Source organism: Columba livia, chromosome 12, assembly GCF_036013475.1.
Source record: "Columba livia isolate bColLiv1 breed racing homer chromosome 12, bColLiv1.pat.W.v2, whole genome shotgun sequence".
Taxonomy (NCBI): Eukaryota; Metazoa; Chordata; class Aves; order Columbiformes; family Columbidae; genus Columba; species Columba livia.
The window spans coordinates 116,007-141,012 of record NC_088613.1 but is presented as its reverse complement, the minus strand read 5'-3'; the positions used below and the strand labels follow the sequence as shown (position 1 = coordinate 141,012).

The 25,006-nt window shown below is 50.0% G+C and overlaps 1 protein-coding gene across 2 annotated transcripts in view; it reads right to left on the bottom strand.

Moving 5' to 3' along the window:
• The window catches only part of MSN (moesin), a 39,460-nt gene extending 25,962 nt beyond the window's left edge, over positions 1-13,498 (bottom strand). The window contains exon 1 of one of the 2 annotated variants that reach the window (XM_065077289.1): positions 13,127-13,498. In XM_065077289.1, the coding sequence (XP_064933361.1) occupies positions 13,127-13,138 (12 nt within the window). In that variant the 5' untranslated portion in view covers positions 13,139-13,498. The remainder of the gene's footprint in view (positions 1-13,126) is intronic. The other variant, XM_065077288.1, reaches the window with a different exon arrangement.
• Positions 13,499-25,006: the final 11,508 nt, after the last annotated feature.

The following is a 25,006-nucleotide window of genomic DNA, read 5'->3' as shown; positions in this document are numbered from 1 at the left end:
GCTGCTGTGTCCCCCTCAGCAGTCGATTCACAGGCTGAATGTGTACTTGGTGATCCCCCTCAACTCACGCACCACACACCAGTGTTATATCCCTGGATGCTCCTGCAGCAACTGAACCTAAACCAGCTCCAACATCCCCCCCACCATGGAAGTATTTCAGATTTTCAGAGAAGATGCTTACAGGGAACCTTCTCCCCCATCCCTGAACTTGTCTCAGTCTAGTTCTTCCCTCTCAAGCTTTATTCCAAAGGCGGAGGATCTCCCTGTACTGTTGAACAGCCGTGAGGACCCAGTTCAAGGGGTTAAGCAGACCAGCCTGGTAGCCGACAGCCAATGAGCTTTCCAAGCCGAGCATCCCGAGCCATCTGCCAACACTACGAGCAGCTATTTTGCTGGAAGAGACTCAAAATAAGATCAAGACAGGATGCTAACAAGACAAGCGTGAGCTGCACAGAGGCACCAGATGTACAGTAAGTACTTGAGGTTCCTGAGCTAACAGACCAAATACTCACTCCCTATGTAAAGGTCTCTAAATTCACCTGCAGTTCAGAACTGGTTCAGAGGTAACCTGGAGCCGAGGGCAAATATAAACCACCTACGCTCAGATGCTCGGCTTATCATTCAACATCAACAAGCCAGAAGTGTGCTTGTCCCTCTCACACGCTGCTCTGTTCTTCACCCGTGAGACACCCAGCACTGCAGCTGGTGAGGAGGGACAGCTGAACACAGGGCTGCCTGTCCAGACAGACAGCCCTGAGCCCCCCATTGATCGGACAGACAGCCCCGCACCCCCTGTTCGGACAGACAAACAGCCCTGCACCCCCCACCGGATGGACAGACAGAGAGCCGCGCACTGCCCGGGTGCGGCACAGCGAGCTCTGGGCCAGCTCTGAGCAATGTGAACAACAGCCAGACTTGCAGGAGCTAGAACACAGACCCACTGTGGGACCCAACTGCCCAGACTATGAGCCATCCCTCCAATTTTAACTGCGGGCACAGCCGAGCGCGAGGTAAAGCTGTTTCATCATCCTGTGATTTCCAGTCCTGTCATTTCCAGTGAGCTGAACAAATCCTTCAACTTCCTTTCAGCGCAGGGTCTCATTTAGGCTGGCTGCCTTTTTGTCTCTATTTAGGTCATGGTTCCCTAAAATGCAGGATTTCCCTGAAATGGCTCAGTTCTACACTTCTTTTAAATACTCAGTTTCCCCACCCATATTTGCTTTCCTCACCACCAAGCTATTTTAGGTTTTGAATAGCTCTGCTGGGACTGTACGTAGTTTATAAAAGACCAACTTGCGATTGCTGAAGTACCTTTTGTTATTTTAAGCTCCATCTAGTTCAAGCACTTGAGCTTTCCTAATACAGAGGAGAGCATCTACACGACCAGGACACCCAGGACTCCACCCCAAAACGCTCCCGACCGGGGCAGAGGGGTCGGGGAGCCGGGGGAGCGGTGCCAGCACCACAGGGCGATCCCACCATCCCAAAGCCCTCGGCCTCCCGCTGCCTCCTCAGACCGGGATCAGTGCCCCAGGACTGCACCGTGACGGGGAACAAAGAGTGAATCAGGCTGAGAATAACTCATCCGTCATTTTTTCCAGCAGAACCTCTTCGTCGGTCCTCTTCACCGCAGTTACACAGGGACACTGATACTGGCACAGATTACAGGACGAAGGAAGGGTAAAATGTTTTTTTGGGGTACAGCTGGACAAGACGGGCCAAGCCATGGAACCACTGTTCTTCCTGGCTCGCAGGCACTCCAGCCTTACCCTGTGCAGCAGCTGTGACACGTCCCCCATCTACCCCGCGCACATCCCGCCACACCAGGTTCTGCGGGGCTGGCACAACCGGTGCACGATCGAGTTGGATTACGGGGCAGCGCAAGGCAGGAACGCACGTCGGGAGCAGAACTTTATAGTGCCTGCAAAGCTCTCAAACATGCAAGCAAGTTAATCTAGATCATTAAAGGTTGCAACTAAATGAACACTCAAGTTCACGCTCATACACCTCTTGAAATACATTGCTTGAAATAGAGGTATTTGAAAAAAAAAAATGCCCAATAAACTGCAGTTATCACTTGAAACTTAGATGCATGCAAGACGACGTTCTATTAATGCGTTTCTTTTAAACACAAGTCCATCACATACCACCATTACTGTGCACAGAATTAGGGGCAGATGATGGCTGGACATTCTAGAGATCAGTCGGACACCACGAGACTCAGCAGTCAAAAAACAGCCATAGTAGAGGAAAAACTTGAGTAAGGCAAACCCATAGTCCCAAGATACAAAGGTGAGAGTCACGTCACATGCACCCCTTCTCTAAACTGAGGGAAGCAGCTCACTGAGAACCAAGCTGTGATGCACTGAAGCTTAAATGTTAAATATCTTACAGGAATTCGAGGAGTTCTATACAAACAGAAGAGACACCCACCAACCAGCCCTTTTTGTCGAACGAATGAAAGCCCTTTCAGAGCTCAGCCGCAGCGGCAGCCCCTGCCCGCCCCCCCGCCGCAGCCACGCTCGGTGGCAGAAGAGACTTTCCGCAGGGGAGAACTGAGCACACAGCAAGCAACAAAGCCTATACATTAAACCTGTCAGAACTGAAGGAGCAGCAGGACAGCCTTCTGACAGATTTCTACTTGATTATTTACCATTTGTCAAAAGACACACTAAGATAGCATCATATTTCCTGTACGATGCTGAAGCAAACGTTGTTCACATCTCACTTTCAGCTGATTTCCTTGATCTCTTGGCAATTTGGAAGTTACTTAGTCCTTCTATTTGCTTTCTTCTGACAGAGATTCCAGACAGACACTACAATGATACGTTCTTACAGCTGAAGATGCTGACACGTATCCTCATTTGAAAAAGATCTCTACCCTATTCTGTTGCTTGTGCAAAGCGTTATCAATACCCAGCACAACACACTGCACTGCAGCTTGCAGTCAACCTTCACCTCCAGACCTTAGTAATAAACCAGGGAGCAAAACTTTTTTAAAACAACACCACACACAAACCACCAACTTGGGGTTCAACTCACTTCTGCACATGCAGCTGTCACCACAACACCCTGGGCATACATTGTGCGCATCGGTGCTAAAGACATTCTGCATTTCACATCGCCCGAAACACTTGCAGCAGCCAGCCACTGAGAACCAGAAAATTCTGAGTCTTCGGGAACTTACTGCGAGAACTGACTGCTTCCCAGTTTGTCACGGCTGGGTCAGAAGGTGCAGTTTAGTGTTTTAAGACTAAAAAAAATATTCTGTCAGCAGGCAGCAAACACTTCAGGAGGCTTTGCACACAAAGCTCCGGTGACAGAGGCTCCGAGCTTGCTTTCTGAAGCAAAGGGCTGGCGCTACAGCAGCAAGGAACGCACACCATCTCCGGATTCCAGGCAAGAGCAAGTGACAGTCCAGCTCCCGCAGCAGAGGCAGCACAGGAGCTGCAGGCTGGAGGAGCCAGACACGGCGCTCACTGCAGGATTTTCTCGGTTTAGCGACAGAGTGTTTCACGGTGCTGAGGAACGCTCCCAAAGCCTGCCACCTTCCAACCGCCGCCTTGCAACTTTGGGTACTGTAAGCAATAGCAGCCTTTTCTGATCCCGCTGTTCACGGCACCAGTAACCTTACAGGTTTTGAGCAGGCCTGTGTGACAGCTCATTCACACAGCAGCCCCTGGTTCTCCAGGATCGTGGATACGGCCCAGAACAATCATTTTACGGCTCTCTGCTTCCTGTATTTCACCACTGCAAACAAATTCATGTGTTGAGTGCTTCTTGGTGAAAAATCACAGATCCAGGAACAAAAATCAGTTGCTCACACAGCACGTTTCCAGAAACAGAAGGAGGGTTTCTCAGCCTGGGCTAAGTGCAGATCCTCATTTTCACTGCAGCCACAGAGCTGAACACAGACAGATGCTAGATCCAATACTAAAGTTCCTATTATCTACCCAGTAAAACAAATGAAGCGAACCAGTCCACTTTTTCAGAAGCGATTTTAAATGTCCTTAATATATATATATTATATATATGTAGGGGCAAATATGTGGATGTTGGCAAAATAGTTATCGATGCTCAAGCTTTTGATCTCATCACAGAGTTATCGTAACATTTGGTGTGTAACATAGATACAAACCGTAAGCTAGAAAAGCAACACCTTCCTCATGGCTGCTGAGCAGCGTCTCCATTAATTAACACTGTCAAGCAAAACTTAGTGGAACATATGAATATAATTAGTAATGCATGAATTTAGTTAGTAATATAATCTAGTATAATCCCTAAAGGACAACTTTGGGTTTTTAAAACAAACAAAAGCCCACACACAACAAAACACACACACCCAACTGTTACGATTCTGCACATGGTTATTGCTCAGGCCAAGAGTATTCTATTGTCTCAGCTGCACTATAAGCTACAGTACAAGCAAGTTTCTTTCAACCCATCCAGCTTTCTAGGTAATTTACTTTCTTGACATATAGTTACTAGAAGATCTGTTTTAGTGGTCAGATATTAACTAAATCTAGTAAATAGCTTAACCAAGTAATTGGGCACTACTGTAAGGCATTTAACAGGCAGTGCGATCATCAGGCACAGTCGACACAGGTTCAGAAAGTCCTGACTAACCTGATAACCTTCTACGATAAGGTCACCCCCCGAAGCGACGGAGGGAAGGCGCTGGATGTAGCTTTTCTGGGTTCTAGCAAGGATTTGGATACTGTCCGTCTCAGCGTCCTTGTGGAGCAGCTGCAAGACAAGCAGGCTCGGGTGAGGAACCGGCGGGACAGCAGAGCCCGCGACCCTCACCAGCGCTGGGCATTGCTGCTGGCAGTGACCTGGACGCACAAGCTGAATGCCCCTAATAACATGGTTGCCAGTGAGTTGTCCCATTAATAAAGACTATTAGGATCGTTTTCTTATGAGAGGAGGGACTTGACCACAAGGTATTATGTGGGGTTTGTATCACCATGTTTTTATGGGCAATTTGATACTGTTTGAATTTGTCCCCAGCGAACTGCCGACCTCCCTACAGAGTGCCGTCAGAACCCCCTGCTGCCCGTCTGACAGTCCTGTGGACTGCGATCACTTCAGTAGGAATTCAAGTTCTGGATTTTAACACGACCAGAACCCTCTTGTCACCCAGCAGCCAGCCTGAAGAGTGTGCAGTGCGTCGAGGTTGATTTTTTTATTCACTATTCCAGAAGAGCATATTCAGAGGGTGAAGTAAGTTACACATTATTCTTAGAGACATAATGAACAAAGTCACACCTGCGGGGGGTGGGGGCCGTTGAGAGCCCCGACACTTCACCCTGATAATTTGTCCGGCAGCTCATTTTTTTTGCACTGTAACCAAGCACAGATTTAATATCAGAGAGTCAGGTTCAGTACAGTTTAAAAACTATGGCGAGGAAAGATTTAGACCAGAATTCCACGCTTTATTAGCCTGTGTTACATAAAACTAAATACATTCATGAAATGTTGTGACTAAGTGATTGATCAGACTGTGATGGCAGATTTTTCCTGTACTTAGTCACTTCCTCACCAGAACTAAGTCTCCCAATCCAGAGAGAAAAAGGGTTGTGAGTCATAAGGGCTTGCTAAGGAGAAGAGGACAAATCGGTGACATACAGACGAACAGCTCACGGCTGCAAGAAGTTTTGCTTTAAACTGCTGCAGCAGATTCACTTTAAAAGAAAACACCTGGAGAGCATCAGAAGGCATACAACTGCAGCACAGCAGTTCTCCAACGTGCTGCACATGAGCTTCTCTGACACCAACTTAACCTCCTCCCTGCCACTCTCAAAAAAATACCGAGGCTTCTTTACGGTATTCACTCTGCCGTCCAGGGCAGCCTGTTCTCCTAAGTAGCCCTCCTCTACTAAGAACACAAGTTGACCAACAGTGCTAGAAACTTGCAAGAGCATAGATCAGTCCAGGCCATGCATGTCATGCCATTTTCACCACTTCGATTATCCTCTTTCCGATCTCTTTCAAGATGTCGTTCTTGACTCAGAACTGCTGCTGGCAGAGAACAGAGTCTGTCTCCTCCCGCTCCTGGCCCGTCACCCCATTCCTGCCTAACTGCACGTTTCTCTGCAGAGCGGATCAGGTTTGGAGCTTTGTCACTCACTCCTCCCGCCGAGGCACCTGGGCCTGGGTCCCGAGCTGTCTGTCAGCCAGCAGCAGCCACCTGAGAGAAACCCAGCACAGTCGAAAGCTCCTATTTCTTAGCCTGGGAATGGGATGAGAACAAACATCATTTCTTCATCCAGAGTCTGTATTTCTGAAAATAGGTTCCTCAGAACAATTACAGCTTCAGAGATGTCGAAGCAACCAGGAAAAAGCATTCCACAGGAGTCGTACCATTAAAAGCCTCTTCAAATAGTGCTTTCTCCCCACTTAATACAAGCGCAACAAGCTGCTGTACAAAGGCAGGAGTTTCTGCCTGCCTGGTACCCTGGGGATCACACATCCACACCAGTGACGATGTCCTTCCACAGCCGTGCAGGAGGACGCAGCACCAGCTCACCTGCCTACAGACCCAGAGCTGCTGCAGCCATAATTGTTTCCTACCAATATAAGGCCTGAAACTCTGCAATCTCAGGCTCTGAGCCTCCAAACCATTGCAGCTGATCCTGTGGTTTTATAACCACCGAGCCTGCCAGAGTCTGTCTCTTCCTCCATCCCTACCAAGTATTTGCGGCACAATCTCTAAACGTTACAGTAAGGGCTAGCGGAGTCAGCAGGGTGGGTTCATGCCCACAACTTCCCAAACACTCAAACGCTCCACCCAAGAACAGCCACAGAAGTGTTCCAAAGACGTGTGCCCCAAAGAGCGGCTTTCCATGAATCTAGAGGCTTCAGCCTGCTTCCCAGGTTTCAGATGGGATAAAACCAAACTCCTTTGATGCAGTATCACTGGCTGCACCATACAAATTCCTGCTGTTCCCAAACACCCCTGGGGAAATGCAAGTAATTAACCAGCTGCTTACTAGTGCTCTTCATTTACATCAGTTAATTGCCCTGGATTATCTCTGGGCAGAGAGGGATTTCCTCTTTTCCAACAGTGTCTGCAGCAGCAGAGACTCCTCGGCGGGCGATGTACAGCCACTGGGCAGAAAAACGAGTCCCTGCGGGCACCCGAGGAGTTCGTGTGGAGATCTTGGAACTCTTTCACCAGCAGACCCCATTGTAGCCCTCAGAACAGCGATTAAGCACAGATAACAGCTTTATTGTGCAAATTCAGGGAGGCCCTCGCTGCACAGAAAGGGGAAAAAAAAAGCCATCCAAATAAGGTTGTTTGAGCTGCAGCAGCCAGGAAAGAGGCCAGGAGGTGACGTAGGGAGGAAGCTTTTAGTCATCTTCCTCCGCAGGGTCTGCGGGACACAGGGGAACTCGGAGGGCCCCGACGCCCCGCCAGGACAGACGAGATTTGAATAACTGGGTTTCAGCCCATCAGCTGTCTGTCTTGCAGCTACCTGGGGCTCCAGGGAGCTCTCTGCAGGGAGACTGCACTTCAGATCAGACACTGTACATAAAACAACTGAAACAAGTTTCCTCCAGAGGCAGTGATGCCATTTCCTGTCAAAAAAAGAGTCCATATTAAGACATTTTACGAACTATCCTCACAAGAGGAGCAAGAATTGAAATTGACCTTCAGGGGTGATTAATCAGACAAGGCAGAGACAGCCCAAGGAAAGTGCTGAAACCTCTTGCAGGGCCAGAACAGGCACTGCCCGCCAGTGTTAAGGGGACGGGACATTTGCAGGAAGCAGGTGATGAGCAGCACCGGGCACCCATGTCCCCATGGGGCTCTTACATCAGAAGCAGCAGATCTGAACCTTTCCTCGGGTTCCTTTTACGTGCACCTCACCAACCTGCTTCTTGCCCATCTGCCTCAAGCAACAAATCAAGAGGTCAAAAAGGAAAGGACTCAGCTAACAGGTTTGATCTTCTAGAGCCTCTGGTATGACGCACACTCTTAGGCCTAACACTGTAACATCAAAGTTTTAATAACTGGATCATGACCACCAGTTCAGATTAGGCACTCGGAATAGTTCTTGCTCACTACAGTCCAAACGCACTGCCACTGATATTTTTTGCACAACACTGCCAGTTGCGTGCAAGGCTTTTCATAAGGGGAAGCAAGGTCTTATCGGTATGTAAAACCAAAGTGAATGCTAAGCTTATCAATGTTATTCTTTAAACTCCCCGTTTAGTTTTAACATAGAAAGCCCAGAAGCACCAAACAGAAGCTTTTGCTCACTATTGGGCTCAACTGCTTCAAGAGGTAAAACCTTGCTATTCTTGCAGAATCTAGAAACCACGCTGGTGAATGTACTGCAAGCAAGAGTATAAAGGCCTGGCCTGGTTTGTGGAATTCCATGGTAGGTATAAAGCTACAGAAAATTCATTGTATACCAGTCCAGTAGTTTAGCTGGTTCCACAGTTTAGCTCTTGGTGCTTCTGAAGTACAAAGTCATCTGAAATTCACCAACGGGGCAACACATATTTCTGTGTACAGCAAGATCTTCGGGAGCTCTCAAACACACCTTTTCACGGCAACTCCACGTATCTGAGCCTCGGAAGAGACGTACAATGGACTATTTTCTGTAACAAGCTAGCACCAATGTCACACCCAAGCCTGTTCAACTTTGATCAGTAGTTTCACACTTCCCAAGTTGTACTGCATGAGGGAGAGAAGGAGAGAAAACACCAACGGGTCAGTCCTCAGATAAGACAGAAGGCATCTGGAATGCTTCTAGTCCTCCTCCACAGCACAACAGGATCCAAACCCATGGCATCAAAAGCGCCCACCCGTTACAAGTCACGGTTTCCATCCCGGTCTACCCTTCCTTCCAGCTTTCAAAACCTCTGGCAAATTCCACGCGCACAAAGAAGCACGCTCAAACAGCTGCACCTCTGCTCACAGCTGCCGTCTTGTTGCAGCATTTGGTAGCAAGTACCTACATACCAAGAAGCTAATTATCCAGAGTTCCAATACCTACCCCAGTGTCTGCTACCTTCCTTCTAACCAGACCCATGCAGTCCCAGGGAAGAGAGAGAGATGCTTCAAGGTCCTCTGAAGCCCAACTGGAAATTATAACCACCAATTTAAGCTACAGAGAGGCCCTGAAGGCCCTAATGGCTATTGCTACACTGAGCTTTAGACAGTATTAAAGGAAAAGGCAACAGCAGAAGAGACTTCGAAAAACTCTTAAGTAGCATCATAAAGCTGATACCTATGACTCTCACTATTCTTTCATGCTGAAAACTCCACGTTTGTCCAAGTTGACTTTCTCTGCACTAACACTTTGCCCTAGAAACCTGGAGACTTACATTCCTAACATCTAGAGGAACATTTAGTTCTGCCAATACAATAAGAGGAGTCCAAATTTTATTATACCTTAGTGTGAAGCTTTCTACATTCACGAGAGTAGCTCTGACTAAACCCATTTCTCTATAGGTGAAGACTAAGTTACATAAAACAGAAGTGCTGAAGTCCTAGTGGTAGTACAGTTGGAACACGCCTCATACACGACAGATGCTCACATTTCAAGTTCTTGGTAGCCTATCCATTCATATAGCCACTATGTGAGTACATTCACAGGCAAAAATAGTTAACGAATCCTGGAACAGAAACATTGCTTTTCCTAATAGCTAAAAATACAGTAGAGTACCAGGCCATTGCATTGACATGACTGGTACAAAAATGTCGCTTTGCCTTCCACTCCTCCAACTAAGATGTTTTTTGTAATACTAAAGTTAAGTGATTAACTGTGAGGCTCAGACCAACCACCAACATGACAGCTCATTCACTTCTGCTGGGATGTGGCACAGAGCGTGAATTCCAGCTCTGCCCAGCCTGGGGTGACTCAGGGACAGGCAGAAGCACTGGTCAGCATGAGATCAGAGCCGCCCCTGGGCGCGAGAGGCTCCTCACCACGGCCCAGAGCCGCCCCTGGGCGCGAGAGGCTCCTCACCACGGCCCAGAGCCGCCCCTGGGCGCGAGAGGCTCCTCACCACGGCCCAGAGCCGCCCCTGGGCGCGAGAGGCTCCTCACCACGGCCCAGAGCCGCCCCCGGGCGCGAGAGGCTCCTCACCACGGCCCAGAGCCGCCCCCGGGCGCGAGAGGCTCCTCACCACGGCCCAGAGCCGCCCCCGGGCGCGAGAGGCTCCTCACCACGGCCCAGAGCCGCCCCTGGGCGCGAGAGGCTCCTCACCACGGCCCAGAGCCGCCCCCGGGCGCGAGAGGCTCCTCACCACGGCCCAGAGCCGCCCCTGGGCGCGAGAGGCTCCTCACCACGGCCCAGAGCCGCCCCCGGGCGCGAGAGGCTCCTCACCACGGCCCAGAGCCGCCCCGGGCGCGAGAGGCTCCTCACCACGGCCCAGAGCCGCCCCTGGGCGCGAGAGGCTCCTCACCACGGCCCAGAGCCGCCCCTGGGCGCGAGAGGCTCCTCACCACGGCCCAGGCGAGACTCCAGAGCTGGACTCTGGCTTGCAAGAGGCATGTGAGCACTCAACCACTGCCACCCCTGTGCGATACCAAGCGCTGGGGAAAATTAAAGCACACACCAAAGAGGCCATGTAACTGTTTACATCTTGCACACTTTTCAGAACAAAAAAAAGTAAAACCAGAGTTGGTTGCTTAGCTACAAGACCATTCTAGATAAGGCAGCGAAGCTGTCCTGTGGAGAGCACGGCAGATCTGCAGCCGGACCCGTGATGTGCTTTCTACACAACCTACATGGCCTCCAGCAATCAAACGCCCCCAAAACACGCAGACGTTTCACTTCACAACTGCACATCACATGCCGCAAGTTCAAAGGTTACCGGAGTTAATCCTGGATTCCTATTAATAGTGCACCAAAGCACGGTGCCACTTGTAGCAAAACTCATGTAACGAAACGGCAATCTCTAGCTAGACGTGTTAACATTTAGCCTGGCTTAACAAGGAGCAGGGACTCAGAGCTCAACAGGTTTTGCTGTGCAAGCCACACAGCAGCGTGTTCCGTAAGCTCGGCCAGATGAATGATAAGAGCTACCGAACACTTCAGACACAAATGTTTTTCCTGCCCAGCCAGAACTGTTCCCTGGAACATTTCCTCTTTCTGTCTTCTTCACAATGGATTTATTTTTGTGATGAAGCCTACATATAGCTACATCTAACTGCCTGAGTTTCACCCACATTTGACCTTGATTGAGGAAAGTCGCTTGCATTTTACTGTTTTGTTAGTTAAGTAGCTGCTACAAATCTTAAGCTAGCACAGTAGTAGTCATGTTTCTTTCACATGAAGAACTGATTACACTGTTAGGCCAGCATATCCTGTTCCTGCAAACCACAGCTCAAGAAGTAATGTTTAAAGTATTATTTCAGTTTGGCCTGCAAGCAGGGCAGACGGGGCAGGAAGCCGAGGGCTGATGCAGCAGAGCCCTGCAGCTCCGCACCGCGCAGCACAGACATCCCAACCGCTTTCTGCGGGATCTGCGGCGTGCAACACAGCAGCACAGCAAGCACTTGCAGTTCTTTATCTGTCCCAGTTTTTAAACACCCCGAAAGCAGAACTGCTGTCAGAACCGGAGAGCAGCGGGCTGGGAGCGCGGGTCCAGCCCAGGGCGTGTCTGCAGATACAGAGGCTGCAACCAGCGTTCACAACGCTCAGACCCGGCCTGCCGGCGGGAACCCTGCCCGTAAGCGTCTCTGCAACACAGCCAAGATTTCTTGGTTGAGTCACACAAAAAAAGTCACTCACCACAACTGTGAGCTCTCAGGCTAAAACACCTTCACTGTATTTTACACAGAACTCCCCTAACCTGAGCTGCTTCTGTTGATCTTGCTGAACTTGTTGCCTGATTTGGCGGGGGGGGCGCTGGGGTGTTTGGCTTGTTAGGGTTTTTGTTGGGTTCGGTTGGTTGGTTTGGGGTTTTTTGGTTTTGGTTTGGTTTTTGTTTTTTTTTTTTTTTAGGAAGTAACTTTTCACTTATCGTTGCTGATGTTTGAAGAAAGGCCTTTCCAAAGCTTTAGAAAATACTGTCTTAACCTTTAAGCACCTTGAGTTTGATATCCTTTAAGATATTGATGTTTAAAAAAAAAAAATCATCCAGCTATTGTCTCAGCTGGCATTTAAGACAGCAGGAAAAGTAAAAGTCAGTCAAACAGACCTTTAGTATCTGTTTTAAAGTAATAAAATTAAACTATCTGTAAAAAAGAAAAAGTCAGGGTGGATTCCATTACAACTTCAGCTTGCACAGGGCAGGGTTTCTGTTTAGGGGCTGGGGTGTTTTTCTCCCTTATGTAAACCACAGACACTGAGCTTAAACATTCGATGTTCTTTGAGCCTTCCAGATCACTCCCAGGGAGGAAACATCCAGAGCCTTCCAGGCTGCTCCTTCCTGTTTTATCAATGAAGGGCCAGGACCAATTCTTTTACTCCAACAAGAAGAAATTAAACGGAAAAACCCCATGTTCCTCATTAGTCACCAAACTCCTGCTGCGAGAGCCAGAGTCAAGTACAGACTTGACCAGACTTTCCGAAGTACCAAGATCTCTCCAGCCAAGAAATACTTCGAGTCAAGCTGGGGCAAGGCTCCCTAGCAACTCACGCTGACTAATTACAAGTTGTGAAAGCCCCGGTTTCTCTGCAGGGCGCACAGCAGAGGCGGCCATGGCACCACCTCCCCACCGGGCCCGGGGAAGCCCCACCCCGGACCGGGCGCACACGCGGGCGGGCGGCAGCTCCGCGGCCCCTCCAGCGCGGAAGCGGCCTGGGCAGGGCCGGCCCCGCCGCTACCCGCCGCGCCGAGCGGGCAGGCGGGCCCAGGCGCGGCCCCTCGGGCGGAGGCACCGCGGCAGGGCAGGGAGCACAAGATGGAGCGGCGGGCGGCTCCGCTCCCTCCCGGCCCGCGCCGCGCTCCCCGAGCCGTCCCCCGCTTCCCCTCTCTCTCCGGGGCCGCCACCGCTCCCGGGCGGCAAGAGCCCCTGGGGCCGGCGGTCGGGCAGCCAGGACGCCGCCGACCCCTCCCGCCGCCGGGCCCGGGCGCCGCCACCGCCCCCGCCCAGCCCCGCGCCCCCGCCCCGCTCGGCCGCCGCCGAGAGCCGCCCCCGCTGCGCTCCAGCAGCACTCACCGTTTTCGGCATCTTCCCGGCGGACTGGGCACGGCAGGTCGCTGCTCCTGCGCCGGTGGGGCTCTCCGCGGGCTCCGCGCTGCTCCTAACGGGACTCGGCACCGCGCCTCTCCGCCCGCCCGCCCGCCGCGCCGCAAGCCCCGCCCGGCCCCGCCCCGGCCGCCTCCGCTGGGGCGGGAGCTGCGGCCATCGCGCCTCGGCCTCGTTAGCGGGGCGCGGCCCGGCCGTGCGGCGGGAAGCCCCGCGCCGGGAGTCGCCGCCGAGGCTCCAGGAGGCCTCGCCGGGGCGGGAGGGGAAGCATTTGTGCGACCCGTCCGGCGGCCCCGGAGGCAGCGGCGGCGTCCCGCCCGGGCAAGGGCCGAGGGGGTCCCAGTGCCCCAAAACTGGGTGCCAAAAGAGCCGAGAAAGCCCTGAACACTGAAGTTAATGTGCATGTCAGGTGTCACTGGGTCTTCTGGTCCTTGCTAAAAGTATTATTTTCAAAGAAAACTCAATTTAATGGGTGACGGCACTGTTCAAAGTTAAGACACTGCACTGACACGTGACAGATCCTTTTGTCTCATTCAGTCTGTCCTGCGGGCCCGGGGCACAGCTTGGGGCGCCGCCCCGTCTGCAGCTGCCTCGGGCCTGTGGTACCAGTGGGCGCTGACAGGTGCCGGGCGGTCACACCCTGACAGGTACCAAGGTGTCACATGCTGACAGGTACGAGGGTGTCACACCCTGACAGGTGCCGGGCGGTCACACCCTGACAGGTACCAAGGTGTCACATGCTGACAGGTACGAGGGTGTCACACCCTGACAGGTGCCGGGCGGTCACACCCTGACAGGTACCAAGGTGTCACATGCTGACAGGTACGAGGGTGTCACACCCTGACAGGTGCCGGGCGGTCACACCCTGACAGGTACCAAGGTGTCACATGCTGACAGGTACGAGGGTGTCACACCCTGACAGGTGCCGGGCGGTCACACCCTGACAGGTACCAAGGTGTCACATGCTGACAGGTACGAGGGTGTCACACCCTGACAGGTTCTGGGCTGCCACATCCTGACAGGTACCAAGGTGTCACATGCTGGCAGGTGCCAGGGTGTCACAGGCCAACAGGTACCAGTTTTTCATCCAGTTCCAGGTGTTCCAAAAGCAGAAAGGGCTGTGGCTCCCTGAAGCTTGGCAGGCAAACCGCCTCTGGTCCTCAAGTCTTCTCGGAGGCCACCACCATAATCACAGGGTATGAATGAACAATCGAATTCATGGATTAAAATAACGCAAGCACCAGCAGCCGCTCGCCAGAGCTTCCTGTGCCATCTGTGTGTTGGAGCCACTGATGGAGGGAGTCAAGGTCCAGCATTTTCATGGGGATCTGAAAAAGCCATCTCATCTCCCCCGGGCTCTGAGGATAACTGTAAAACAGGACACAAGTCCTATTTTCTTTCAGGGTAAAAAAAAAAAATAAAAATCATTATTTTTAAAGTTAACAACTTGTGTCCAGAGGAAGGAAATTAAGTGTTCTCAATAAATTTAACAGCTTATTTTTTAAGGAAGGTAGAAACCTATCTTCCCATTTTTCTTGAATGTGTGTCTTGTGAAATCTACTGAACACTTTCAATCTTCACACCATCTTGGCTGATGGAAAGACCATGCAGACTAGCTGTACTTCGTACCTAATTTTCCCAGCATGTTGAATAAATGAAGATAGTGTTAATATGAGAACACAAAAATTCAGACATAAAATAGGCAGAGAGCAAGCCAAGCTCTACTAGGCAGTTTAGCACAGACTCCTGCTGAGTAAACTGCTTTCTTTAATTTGACTACAGGATTCTGTTGGGATTAAAATTAAACTGAGGTATGTTGGGAATTGACATCAGATTCATAACAACACTTTGTACAACTTTAAAAATTGCAGTTCATTCAAAAGATCCCTAAGTGCCTTGTAAATACCCATAATTAAATCCTCAGGGTCTGCAGAAAGGATGTTTCTCTTTTTTTCCCCAAGGAATAATATTGTTGTAAATGTAGATGTGATATAACAAATAGATTTTAAACTAGAAGCTTATAAAATGTGTTGATTTGCTTTTCAATGTGATGTTTCCTTACCATGCAGCGTTATGTGAGAAAGAGAAAATCCAGAACAGTTCTCACCCTATAAAAAAGAAAAATGAAGTTTGTAAGAGACGAGGCCTTGCCTCACCCCGGAGTAAATGGGAATAATAAAACCGTTCCTGTGCCCCCTGGCAGGAGGTGGAAATGGGGTCCGGAAGCTCTGCTTGCTTCATCTGAATATGCAGGTTTCACCTGAACTAAAATCTCTGCTGTGTCTACATAGGAAAAAACATCGGTATAATTGGATTGATATAAATTGGTATAACTTTTCTACACAAAAAGTTGCGGGGTCCCTAAGAGCCTGTTTCACAAACTTTCCTTCCCTGTTTTTACATTAATACTTTCTTAGACTAGGTCAAGCAAGACTGCCCCATGAAAGGACCCCACTTGTTTCTACAGAAATTGGCATTGACAGAGAAATCTAGAATAATAACAGCACTTGCTTGTGATGTTAACAAATGATAGCGGGCACCACAGTGCCAGGTTTGGATCTGCGTGACTTATGTGTGAGCTTTCTCACTGAATTTGGGTGACTCTGGGGACACTTCTCCATTACCACACTGACAACGTCACATATGACCGGGAGAGCCTGATTCCGCATCTTTTGTTACTTCAGTTCCAACCTTTCTTCAACTTCAGGTGATAATGGTCTCAGTATTTCTATGGTGTAGTTTAGCACCCAGGGAGCCAATGTTTTCTCCAGCATGCTGAGAACAGGAGCCGTGGTGCAGGAGGAGCCCCGTGCCGGTGAAACCATCAATCCAAAGAACCATGTTCCCGCTCACGGTGTGCACAGACAGTCACAAACTGCATGTCACACAGTCTGCGAACAGTCTGAATGGGTGAGACAAAAATGTGAATTCTACAGCATGATCAACGTTTCTTTCTCACCCCAGCCACTTCCCTTGTCCTTCTTCTCTATTTCTCATAGCAATAGCCAAACAAAATACCATTGCCACCACTTTGAAGGACAACAGTTCCCTGGAACAGGCACGAGGCTCTTGTTTTATTTCCTCTCCTGCTGCTTCCTTTCCTCTTCCCCTTCGTCGCTGAGCGGGAGGACAAGATATTTGAAATATTTGAACCACATGGTGCTCCAGCTACGGAGTCATGGCGCTGGGGTGGACTAGACGACCTTTGAAGGTCCCTTCCAGCCCAAACTGTTCCATGATTCCAGGATTCCCGAGGAATTCCTGCTGCGGAGGGGCTGCCCCAAGGCCACAGCTCCCCAGTTCTCCCGCTGGCTGGTGAGGATGGTGGTGCCAGGCCGGGCTGTGGCTGTAGGGAAGGCGGCACCAGGCTGGGCTGTGGCTGTAGGGATGGCGGTGCCAGGCCGGGCTGTGGCTGCAGGGATGGTGGTGCCAGGCCGGGCTGTGGCTGTAGGGAAGGCGGCACCAGGCTGGGCTGTGGCTGTAGGGATGGCGGTGCCAGGCCGGGCTGTGGCTGTAGGGATGGTGGTGCCAGGCTGGGCTGTGGCTGTAGGGATGGTGGTGCCAGGCTGGGCTGTGGCTGTAGGGATGGTGGTGCCAGGCCGGGCTGTGGCTGTAGGGATGGTGGTGCCAGGCTGGGCTGTGGCTGTAGGGATGGTGGTGCCAGGCCGGGCTGTGGCTGTAGGGATGGTGGTGCCAGGCCGGGCTGTGGCTGTAGGGATGGCGGCACCAGGCCGGGCTGTGGCTGTAGGGATGGTGGTGCCAGGCCGGGCTGTGGCTGTAGGGATGGCGGTGCCAGGCTGGGCTGTGGCTGTAGGGATGGTGGTGCCAGGCTGGGCTGTGGCTGTAGGGATGGCGGTGCCAGGCTGGGCTGTGGCTGTAGGGATGGTGGTGCCAGGCCGGGCTGTGGCTGTAGGGATGGCGGCACCAGGCCGGGCTGTGGCTGTAGGGATGGCGGTGCCAGGCCGGGCTGTGGCTGTAGGGATGGCGGTGCCAGGCTGGGCTGTGGCTGTAGGGATGGTGGTGCCAGGCTGGGCTGTGGCTGTAGGGAAGGCGGCACCAGGCCGGGCTGTGGCTGTAGGGATGGCGGCACCAGGCCGGGCTGTGGCTGTAGGGATGGTGGTGCCAGGCCGGGCTGTGGCTGTAGGGATGGTGGTGCCAGGCCGGGCTGTGGCTGTAGGGATGGTGGCGCCAGGCTGGGCTGTGGCTGTAGGGATGGTGGTGCCAGGCCGGGCTGTGGCTGTAGGGAAGGCGACACCAGGCCGGGCTGTGGCTGTAGGGATGGCGGTGCCAGGCCGGGCTGTGGCTGTAGGGATGGTGGTGCCAGGCCGGGCTGTGCCGGGCCGTGTGAGAAGCAGCACATCATGGGCTCCTCGGGATCACAGGCGGGTTATCGCTCCTCCGGCTGCAGGGTGAGATCCCCAGGGGAGAACTGTCGGCTGACAGAAGATCCTCCTTGCAGGAGGCTGGAGGGGTGAGCAACGTTACCCAGGGCTTCAGAAATGCCATTTTTTCCAGACTGCTCAGAGCCCAAATAGTATTAAAGTATTTTAGAATCAGATTAGACCAGGATGACATTAAGCACTCTCCTGGGAGGAGGTCTGGTATTTCACTGGGGATTTATTGTCTTGGTTTCACTTACATCAGACCTTTTTTAATACCTTCTTTTAAGCAGAAAAAGTACATAAATTATTTGGTCTGAAACACCAGAATTATTTAGCATGAGCACCTAAACAAGAAGCCATTTCGTCAGTCTATAGTTTCTCCAGACTAATCCTGGGTAACTTGAACTGCCCTTTGCATAGCTTTGACAGAAGATAAAGGCCTTATTCCATCCAGCTTGCCACAATGTAATTAAAAAAAAACAAACAAAAAGTGAAAAAGTGAAGGTGTTCCATACTAGAAAGTGTATATCAGAGGCTTGAAAGAAATTCAGTTTGATTCACATAGGCAAAGGGAGGCACAAAATGAAATTATTACCATAGTATGAGAGCTACACCTTCAGCACACGGTAGTCCCCAGTTGTCCTCTATTTAAAATTAACCAGTCCAGGTATGAGCTATTATTTGAATATCAGGTAAGCTTCTTTCTCCTGCTCTGATAGTTTTCTTCTGCTCAGACATTAATGCCCACAAGTTCACAGTGACAGGCCTTCGATTATAATCTTGGACCATTTTAGTATTTGGTTGTGTTTAGAGACAAAAAGCACAATCTCTCCCAAACAAACACAACCACTCTTTCCAAGCACCCTTTCTCTCTAACAGCTTCATGCTTTTAGCATCAGGGTGATCTTTGCAGTGATCCTCAAGCTAGGAGGACGAGAGGAGCAAAGGAAAGGGAGAGCATACCACATCTAGGGAGGCAGGATTTGAACAGGTTGAGAGTAACTCTGTTCCCACTCAGCTGCTGGGTCACGGCAGAAGCTGATGGGGCCACTGGATGTGTGACCCCATTTATCTGACCCCCTCCCCACCTTGAGGAAGGGAGCTTATTACAGTGCATGGTCCCAGCTCTTGTCCATTCCACAGGGCAGAAGTAGCTGGAAATGCCTGGAAAATCCCAGGGATCTGAGTCTCACCACTAACGTGAAGTCAGTTCTCCCCACTGTACTGAAACTCCGTCAAGAGAATCAATGCCCTGAAACACAGGGCTCAGACAGCCATAAAGAGGGAAAAGAAAACTGGCCCATGTTTCCAGGGAGCAGCGTGTAATGCGGAAGATGATCTCAGCACTAACCGTTTCAGATAAACTTTACCAGTTCTTTCCATCTAAGTCTTGGCTCCATTCATTTTGCCTGAAACTTAGACCTATTTTTGGAAACCTTAAAAATATACAGGGAGTTGCCAGCCATTTTTATTCCAATGTAGGAACATTATACACTGAAGACATTACTCTTGTCTCCTGCTCAGATGGCAGGATTTTTCCAGGTGAACACCAAACCGTCACCCATGACAATGTTGTCTAGGTAAGTATTACAAATGTTTCTGGGCTAGGACATGAAGTAGACTTAGCCAAAACAAACAAAACACCAAAAAAACCCACACAAAACAAATCAAAGCCAGCAGAACGTTATAGTACGGGAGGTGCCTAGAGCAGGACTCTACTCTGGGAACGTTCCTGCTGCCTCTCCACCCAGCTGGTTCGCTCTCAAGTGAAGGGAGCTCTCTCCCACCCGGCCGGCACGCGCAGTGTGACCTGCACCCCGGGCAGCCCCAGCTCCCACACACGCTCTGCATGCCGCTCTTTTCCGCGCGGCAAAGCGCGCCGGCGCACCGCACGGCACTCGCTGCCCTGCCCGCTCAGGCGCAGCCGCGTCAGAGGGCATCGTTTATTTTTACTGGGTTTTTACTAAGCACATGGCATCTCTGATGCTAAAATGCAGAGTTAAGGCATTTAGGATACACTTACCAGCAGAGTGAGTGGGTTATAAAAAAAAGTAATGGATTGGTGGGTAGATAAATAACAGGTAGGTAGATACATAGATATATACATACATACTGTGTTTTCAGCAGCTATGCCTGTTCTGTTTCAGAAGTTTGCTATCTTCATAAGGAACACAGACTTCCACTCTAAAAGCATAGCCATCACTTTTTTTTTCTTTGTCTTACAATTTTCTCTCACTCAATCCATCCTGTCTGTTTTTAAGAAAATAAAATCCTCTGAATTAGAAGGACAAGTAAGAAAGCCCCCAATGTCAAAACTAGTTTTTCAAGCCCAAACACATATTTTGAGAAGATTGCCAAGTCCAGGAGCCTTCCCCAGCAGAAACCTCCATCCTCAGCAGTCTTGGGGCAGGGAGAATTAGCTCACTGGTATGTGTACAGTGCTTAGAAAATACAAAAGTTCTCCGACTAGTTTTCTTTTAGAAACCACACAGCCATTGAGATACCAACGTCCCTCTTAGTGAAAGAATAGTGTACAACGAAAAATAATAATTAAGGAAGGAGGATGGCTGCTCAGAGCACAGGAAATATCACGAGTCCTCCCTGAAGCTGAGGAGGGAGACACCTTCCAGCAGCCCCAGGGCTGAGGTGCAACATTCTGAGATGAAATGTTATATTTTTTCAAAACTGAAGCTGGGATTTTGATTTGGTCATGGGAGTCCATGAGGTGGATGTTTAAGGTGATGTATGGTCCCTCTACCTGGGACAAATAAGTTCAGCAATCTTTTTTTTTTTTAATAAATTTGAACCAGAAGAAAGAATTACCTCTCAACTGGCTCCTTGTATCACCAGGCCAACGTGATTCTGGTCTCATACTTAGAGTCTCAAACCTGGATTTACTGCCCTGATGAATGACTGCTCTTCCAGATTCTCTTCCACTTTGTTTTTGCCTAGCTTTCCACAACAAACAGAGTCAAACTTTCCAGGATGATTCAGTCTGGCTATAAGTAGAGGTAATCCTGTACAAAGCCGTGGAAATCTACCACACTTTGCTGCTCTCCCAACTCGTCATCGTAACCTAAACTGCTACTATTTCTACTTTGTCATCATTACCAACCTCTGCACCACTTCACATTTGTCATGAGGGAGTAAGTATTCTCATAAATCCCAACCATGCTGCATCACAGTACCATGCCATTGTTATCTTCATCACACTCAGGGAACACGGTATCATGCCATAAAACCAAAATGGGAAATATTTAACATCAAAGGCTATCTGTGTCAAAAATCACTTGCCGCTGCTCTGCCTGCCGAGAGCTGCAGCTGCGGGCGGAGTGGTGGGGTGAAGAGCAGCCCTGCACAGGCAGCTCCTCCCTGCACAGGCAGCTCCTCCCTGCACAGGCAGCTCCTCCCTGCACAGGCAGCTCATCCCAGTGCCGGCAGCTCATCCCAGTGCCGGCAGCTCATCCCTGAACCAGCAGCTCATCCCTGAACCAGCAGCTCATCCCAGTGCCGGCAGCTCATCCCAGTGCCAGCAGCTCATCCCAGTGCCGGCAGCTCATCCCTGAACCAGCAGCTCATCCCAGTGCCGGCAGCCCATCCCAGTGCCGGCAGCCCATCCCAGTGCCGGCAGCCCATCCCAGTGCCGGCAGCTCATCCCTGAACCAGCAGCTCATCCCAGTGCCGACAGCTCATCCCAGTGCTGCCAGAATGGATAGAGACTCGGCACAGGACTCAGACTTTCTCCTGCACAAACAAGGATCAATATCCCAGAAACACAGACCTTAGACAAATATTCACACCACAAAACCCCACAACTACCTCCCCCGAGCTGCAATCCAGTACTCAGCCCTGCTGCCAGCTCCCCTGCCATTTACCAGGCCACGTGTTTGCGTCAGACTCAGCAACAATCCCACAGACAGAACAACTGTCACTGGATCTGGCAAATTCAGTGCTTAGAAGGACTCCTCCCCTCCATTCCAAGCCCACATGATAACCTCATCCCTCTAATGAGATACAGAATAATAAAGTTAATTCAAGGCCTCAACAGCCACAGCCGTCACTGCAGCATCTGAGCCATTTGCTGTCCTGGTCCCTGGCACCCAGCAGAGCTGGGTGTAAATTTGCAGGTTCCCAACGCTGTGAGCAGCACCCAGCCTCTGAGATCATTGCATGCAGGGTCCTGACACAGCTGTGCACAAATTTAAGCCTACTTCAGTTCCCAATGCTGCACCCTGCAGCATTTGGAGTGAAAACTGTCTAACAAGTGATAGTCATCTTGTATATATAGCTTTGGAAAGAGCTCAGTGTGGTGAAGAACTGAATGGCTTGGTTCTGCTACCCAAAAATAGTTCATGGGGAACAACCCACTTTTGTATTCCAGTAAGTCCAAATGAGAGTAACAACAGCAAAGCTTATATGTGGCTGTAATCTGTTGTCCAGTAAACTGCAAGACTATTCTGTTTCTTTTCAATGCCAATCCCAACTGTGCTTTACTTAATAGACTTGCTTCTATCATTCTTCTCCAGGTTTACTTCCTTCAGACCTTTCAAGTCTACATTATGGTAAGACACATGTAATTTTCTGATACTGTTTGGATTTGTTTAAGACCACATTAAGATAATAGTTTCTATTCCATAAGGTAGTCATTAATTTAATCGCCATGCCTCAGTTTCCTTACATGTAACATGAAAACACTGATTTCTTCTGTTTCAAGAACAAAATGTTACACTATAATTACTGATGTTTGCCAAGTAGTTGGCAGGTGTGCAAGAGAGGATACGAGTCCAAATGATTCCAAATACAGCACTGTATTTCTGAAGTACTCTATTACTATAGTACTGTATTTCTGAAGTACTATAAAAGGTGGGTGTCTGACGTGATTTTGGTGGGGGGCTCCCTGTGCTTGTCCCCAGCTGAGAATATTTCTTATATTTCAGCTCTGCTTCTAAAGTAACCATGGTTCAAAGCATCAGTATTTCATGGGGCATAAATGGTTCCCCTTTAGGAAAAGAAAAAGCAGTTTTTCCTGTTTGTGAAATCTCCACGTTGCCAAGAACAAGAAAGCTTTCGAAACTCTGTCTGTGCTCTTGCAAAGCTTCACTGCCTTATAGGGTCTGAATCCCCCGGATTCCCGCTGGGCGGGCTGGGAATGCTGGCGTTTCCTCCTTCTGGGTGATTCTGGGAGGCCCGCAAATGATGTCATGGTACATTTTAGGCTACAATAACAGGAAATCATCGAGTGTTTACACTGGCAGACTGGGCTGTGATGTGATTTCCCCCCTCTTCCTCTCTGCCCCCCCACCCACCTCGCCCCTGCCATTGACTTCCTTGGTATATCTGCTTCCTCCGATTAAAATACTACAAGGTGACAGCACTGAAGGAGGAAAGAGGAAAGTGGGGGAGGGAGACAGAAAGGCGTATTTTAAAAGGACGATTCCTCTTGTGTCACTCACACAGAGCACGGTCCCCCCCGGCCCCGCGCACTGATTTAGCACAGCAGCCCGGACACCATCGGGAACTTGGCCTGAGGAGGCACTGGAGGTTGTTCTTCTCCAAGCTGCAGAAATGAAAAAGAAACTCTCCCCTCCCTAGCACAGATGAGTCTCAGAAGAGATCTCCCCAGCAAAGAAGTTTTGCTTCTGAATTTACCCGTGGCTGGGGAAACGGTGCCACACAGGCACATCTGAAAATACATCCTTCCTTGTCTCATCCTGCTGGGTCTAGACATGAACAGGGCAGGAAGGGAAACAGAAGAAAATAAAATAATTTTATTTCTATTGTCTGTTTTCTCTCCATTCATGCAGCACCAGCAACACTGACAGCTTTAAATCATGCCAAGAAATCACCCAAATGGCAAAGCAAAAAGCCTGAGAGAGTCACTCTGCAACACCACCACGATGCAAGAAGTGTTGCTCAGAGCACCATGGCCCTGTTCAGTGCACTGAGAAACTGCAGATCATAAAACTCAAGAGCAGAAAGGCAGGAAAGCCTTTCAGAAAAAGAACTGCAGTCAGAGGCACTTAACACCCTGCATCTGTGCGGCAAGAGTAAAGTGCCATTTACAGCAGTTCGAGGAAAGAACGGGAGCCAGGAAGATGTGACTTCACCACTTTAACTTATTCGAGTACTTATCTGTGGTCAATGACAAGCTGGTACAAACTGCGTTGAAGCCCCTGGTGCTATGTCCTCAATGTCATTACCAATGATGCTAACAGCATGACCATCTGAGAGACAGTGTTATCTCTTGACGGTCCTGAGAAACTTCCTGATTTGGGAACTTTCATTAACTCTCTGCAGAAGTCGAATGCATTTGGTGTCTGTGAGTCAGCGCCTGGGGCTTCACCAGGCCTGTCTGCGGCTGAATTTCCCTTTGCTGCTGAGTCACTTTGCCCACAGATGGGCTGTGCACATGCCCTGTGAGCACAGGCTGGGTGATTGTGGGAGTTGCTGTACTGGACCCTACATTTTCCATACCCTCAAGGGCCCAGGAGAGTGACTGCCTTCACTGGCACAAGCTCTTACCGGTATCTGGGGATGCTATGGATTTAACATGGCTAAAATCAGTACAAATTCAGCCCATTGAGTGTAGAAAGTGCTAAGAAAACAGACTCAGAAGAAAGAGACAGGAGTCCTGAACTTTGCTTTCAGGCTGACACGAGCTGGGAAGCAGGTAGGAGTTCAAATTATCTAATGATGATGAGCAGCCACTGTGAGCCGTCCTCTACCCGGGTCTGAATCCTGTTTTCCTCACAAGCCCTGCAACTGTGTCACAGACACAAGGTCACATTGCATCAGCTAATTCACTGCTGCTCTGTACCAAAAGGGGCAGGGAGACGGAGCATGAACCTGGCTGGCTGCAAACCAGTGCAAGAAGAGGGTGTGGAACACAGCACACTAGGCTAACTTGGTCAGGCTCCTTGCAGTGGCAGCAAAGAGCCTCACTTTGTGTAGTTACACCTCAAAATCTCATTTGAGTAAGAAAACTGATAACCAGGATGGCTCATTTTGTCTTGCTGCAGGCTTTATTCTTCCTATCTCTGCTGCTCTAGATGAGTGGAAAACACTAGTCTGAAAGTGCTTGTCTGGGATGGGAACCAGCCACAGGACACACTCCTTTTGAAACATAGCATGGAAACCAAGCTCACGTGGAAGCGCCAAGGAGTGTTGGGGTCTAGCAGAGACCTCATGACCACAGGTTCATTTATCATGCAAGGTATCAGAAATAGGTTGGTCCTTTACTTTTAAGTGAAAGAGGAAACTGTTTTGGAATCAAATAAGAAAACAAGCATTAGGGGTGAATGTAGCAACCTAAGAAGATAGTGACTTCTAAGCACAAAGTGCATGACATGGCTGGTTAAGGAAACCACCCACCTAAAAGTCATGTCTGGAAGTGCAATACAATCCCTCATCACACCACTGCTCTCATCTTCTTCTACATCACCTAATGGCTTGAGACCTGACTCCTACC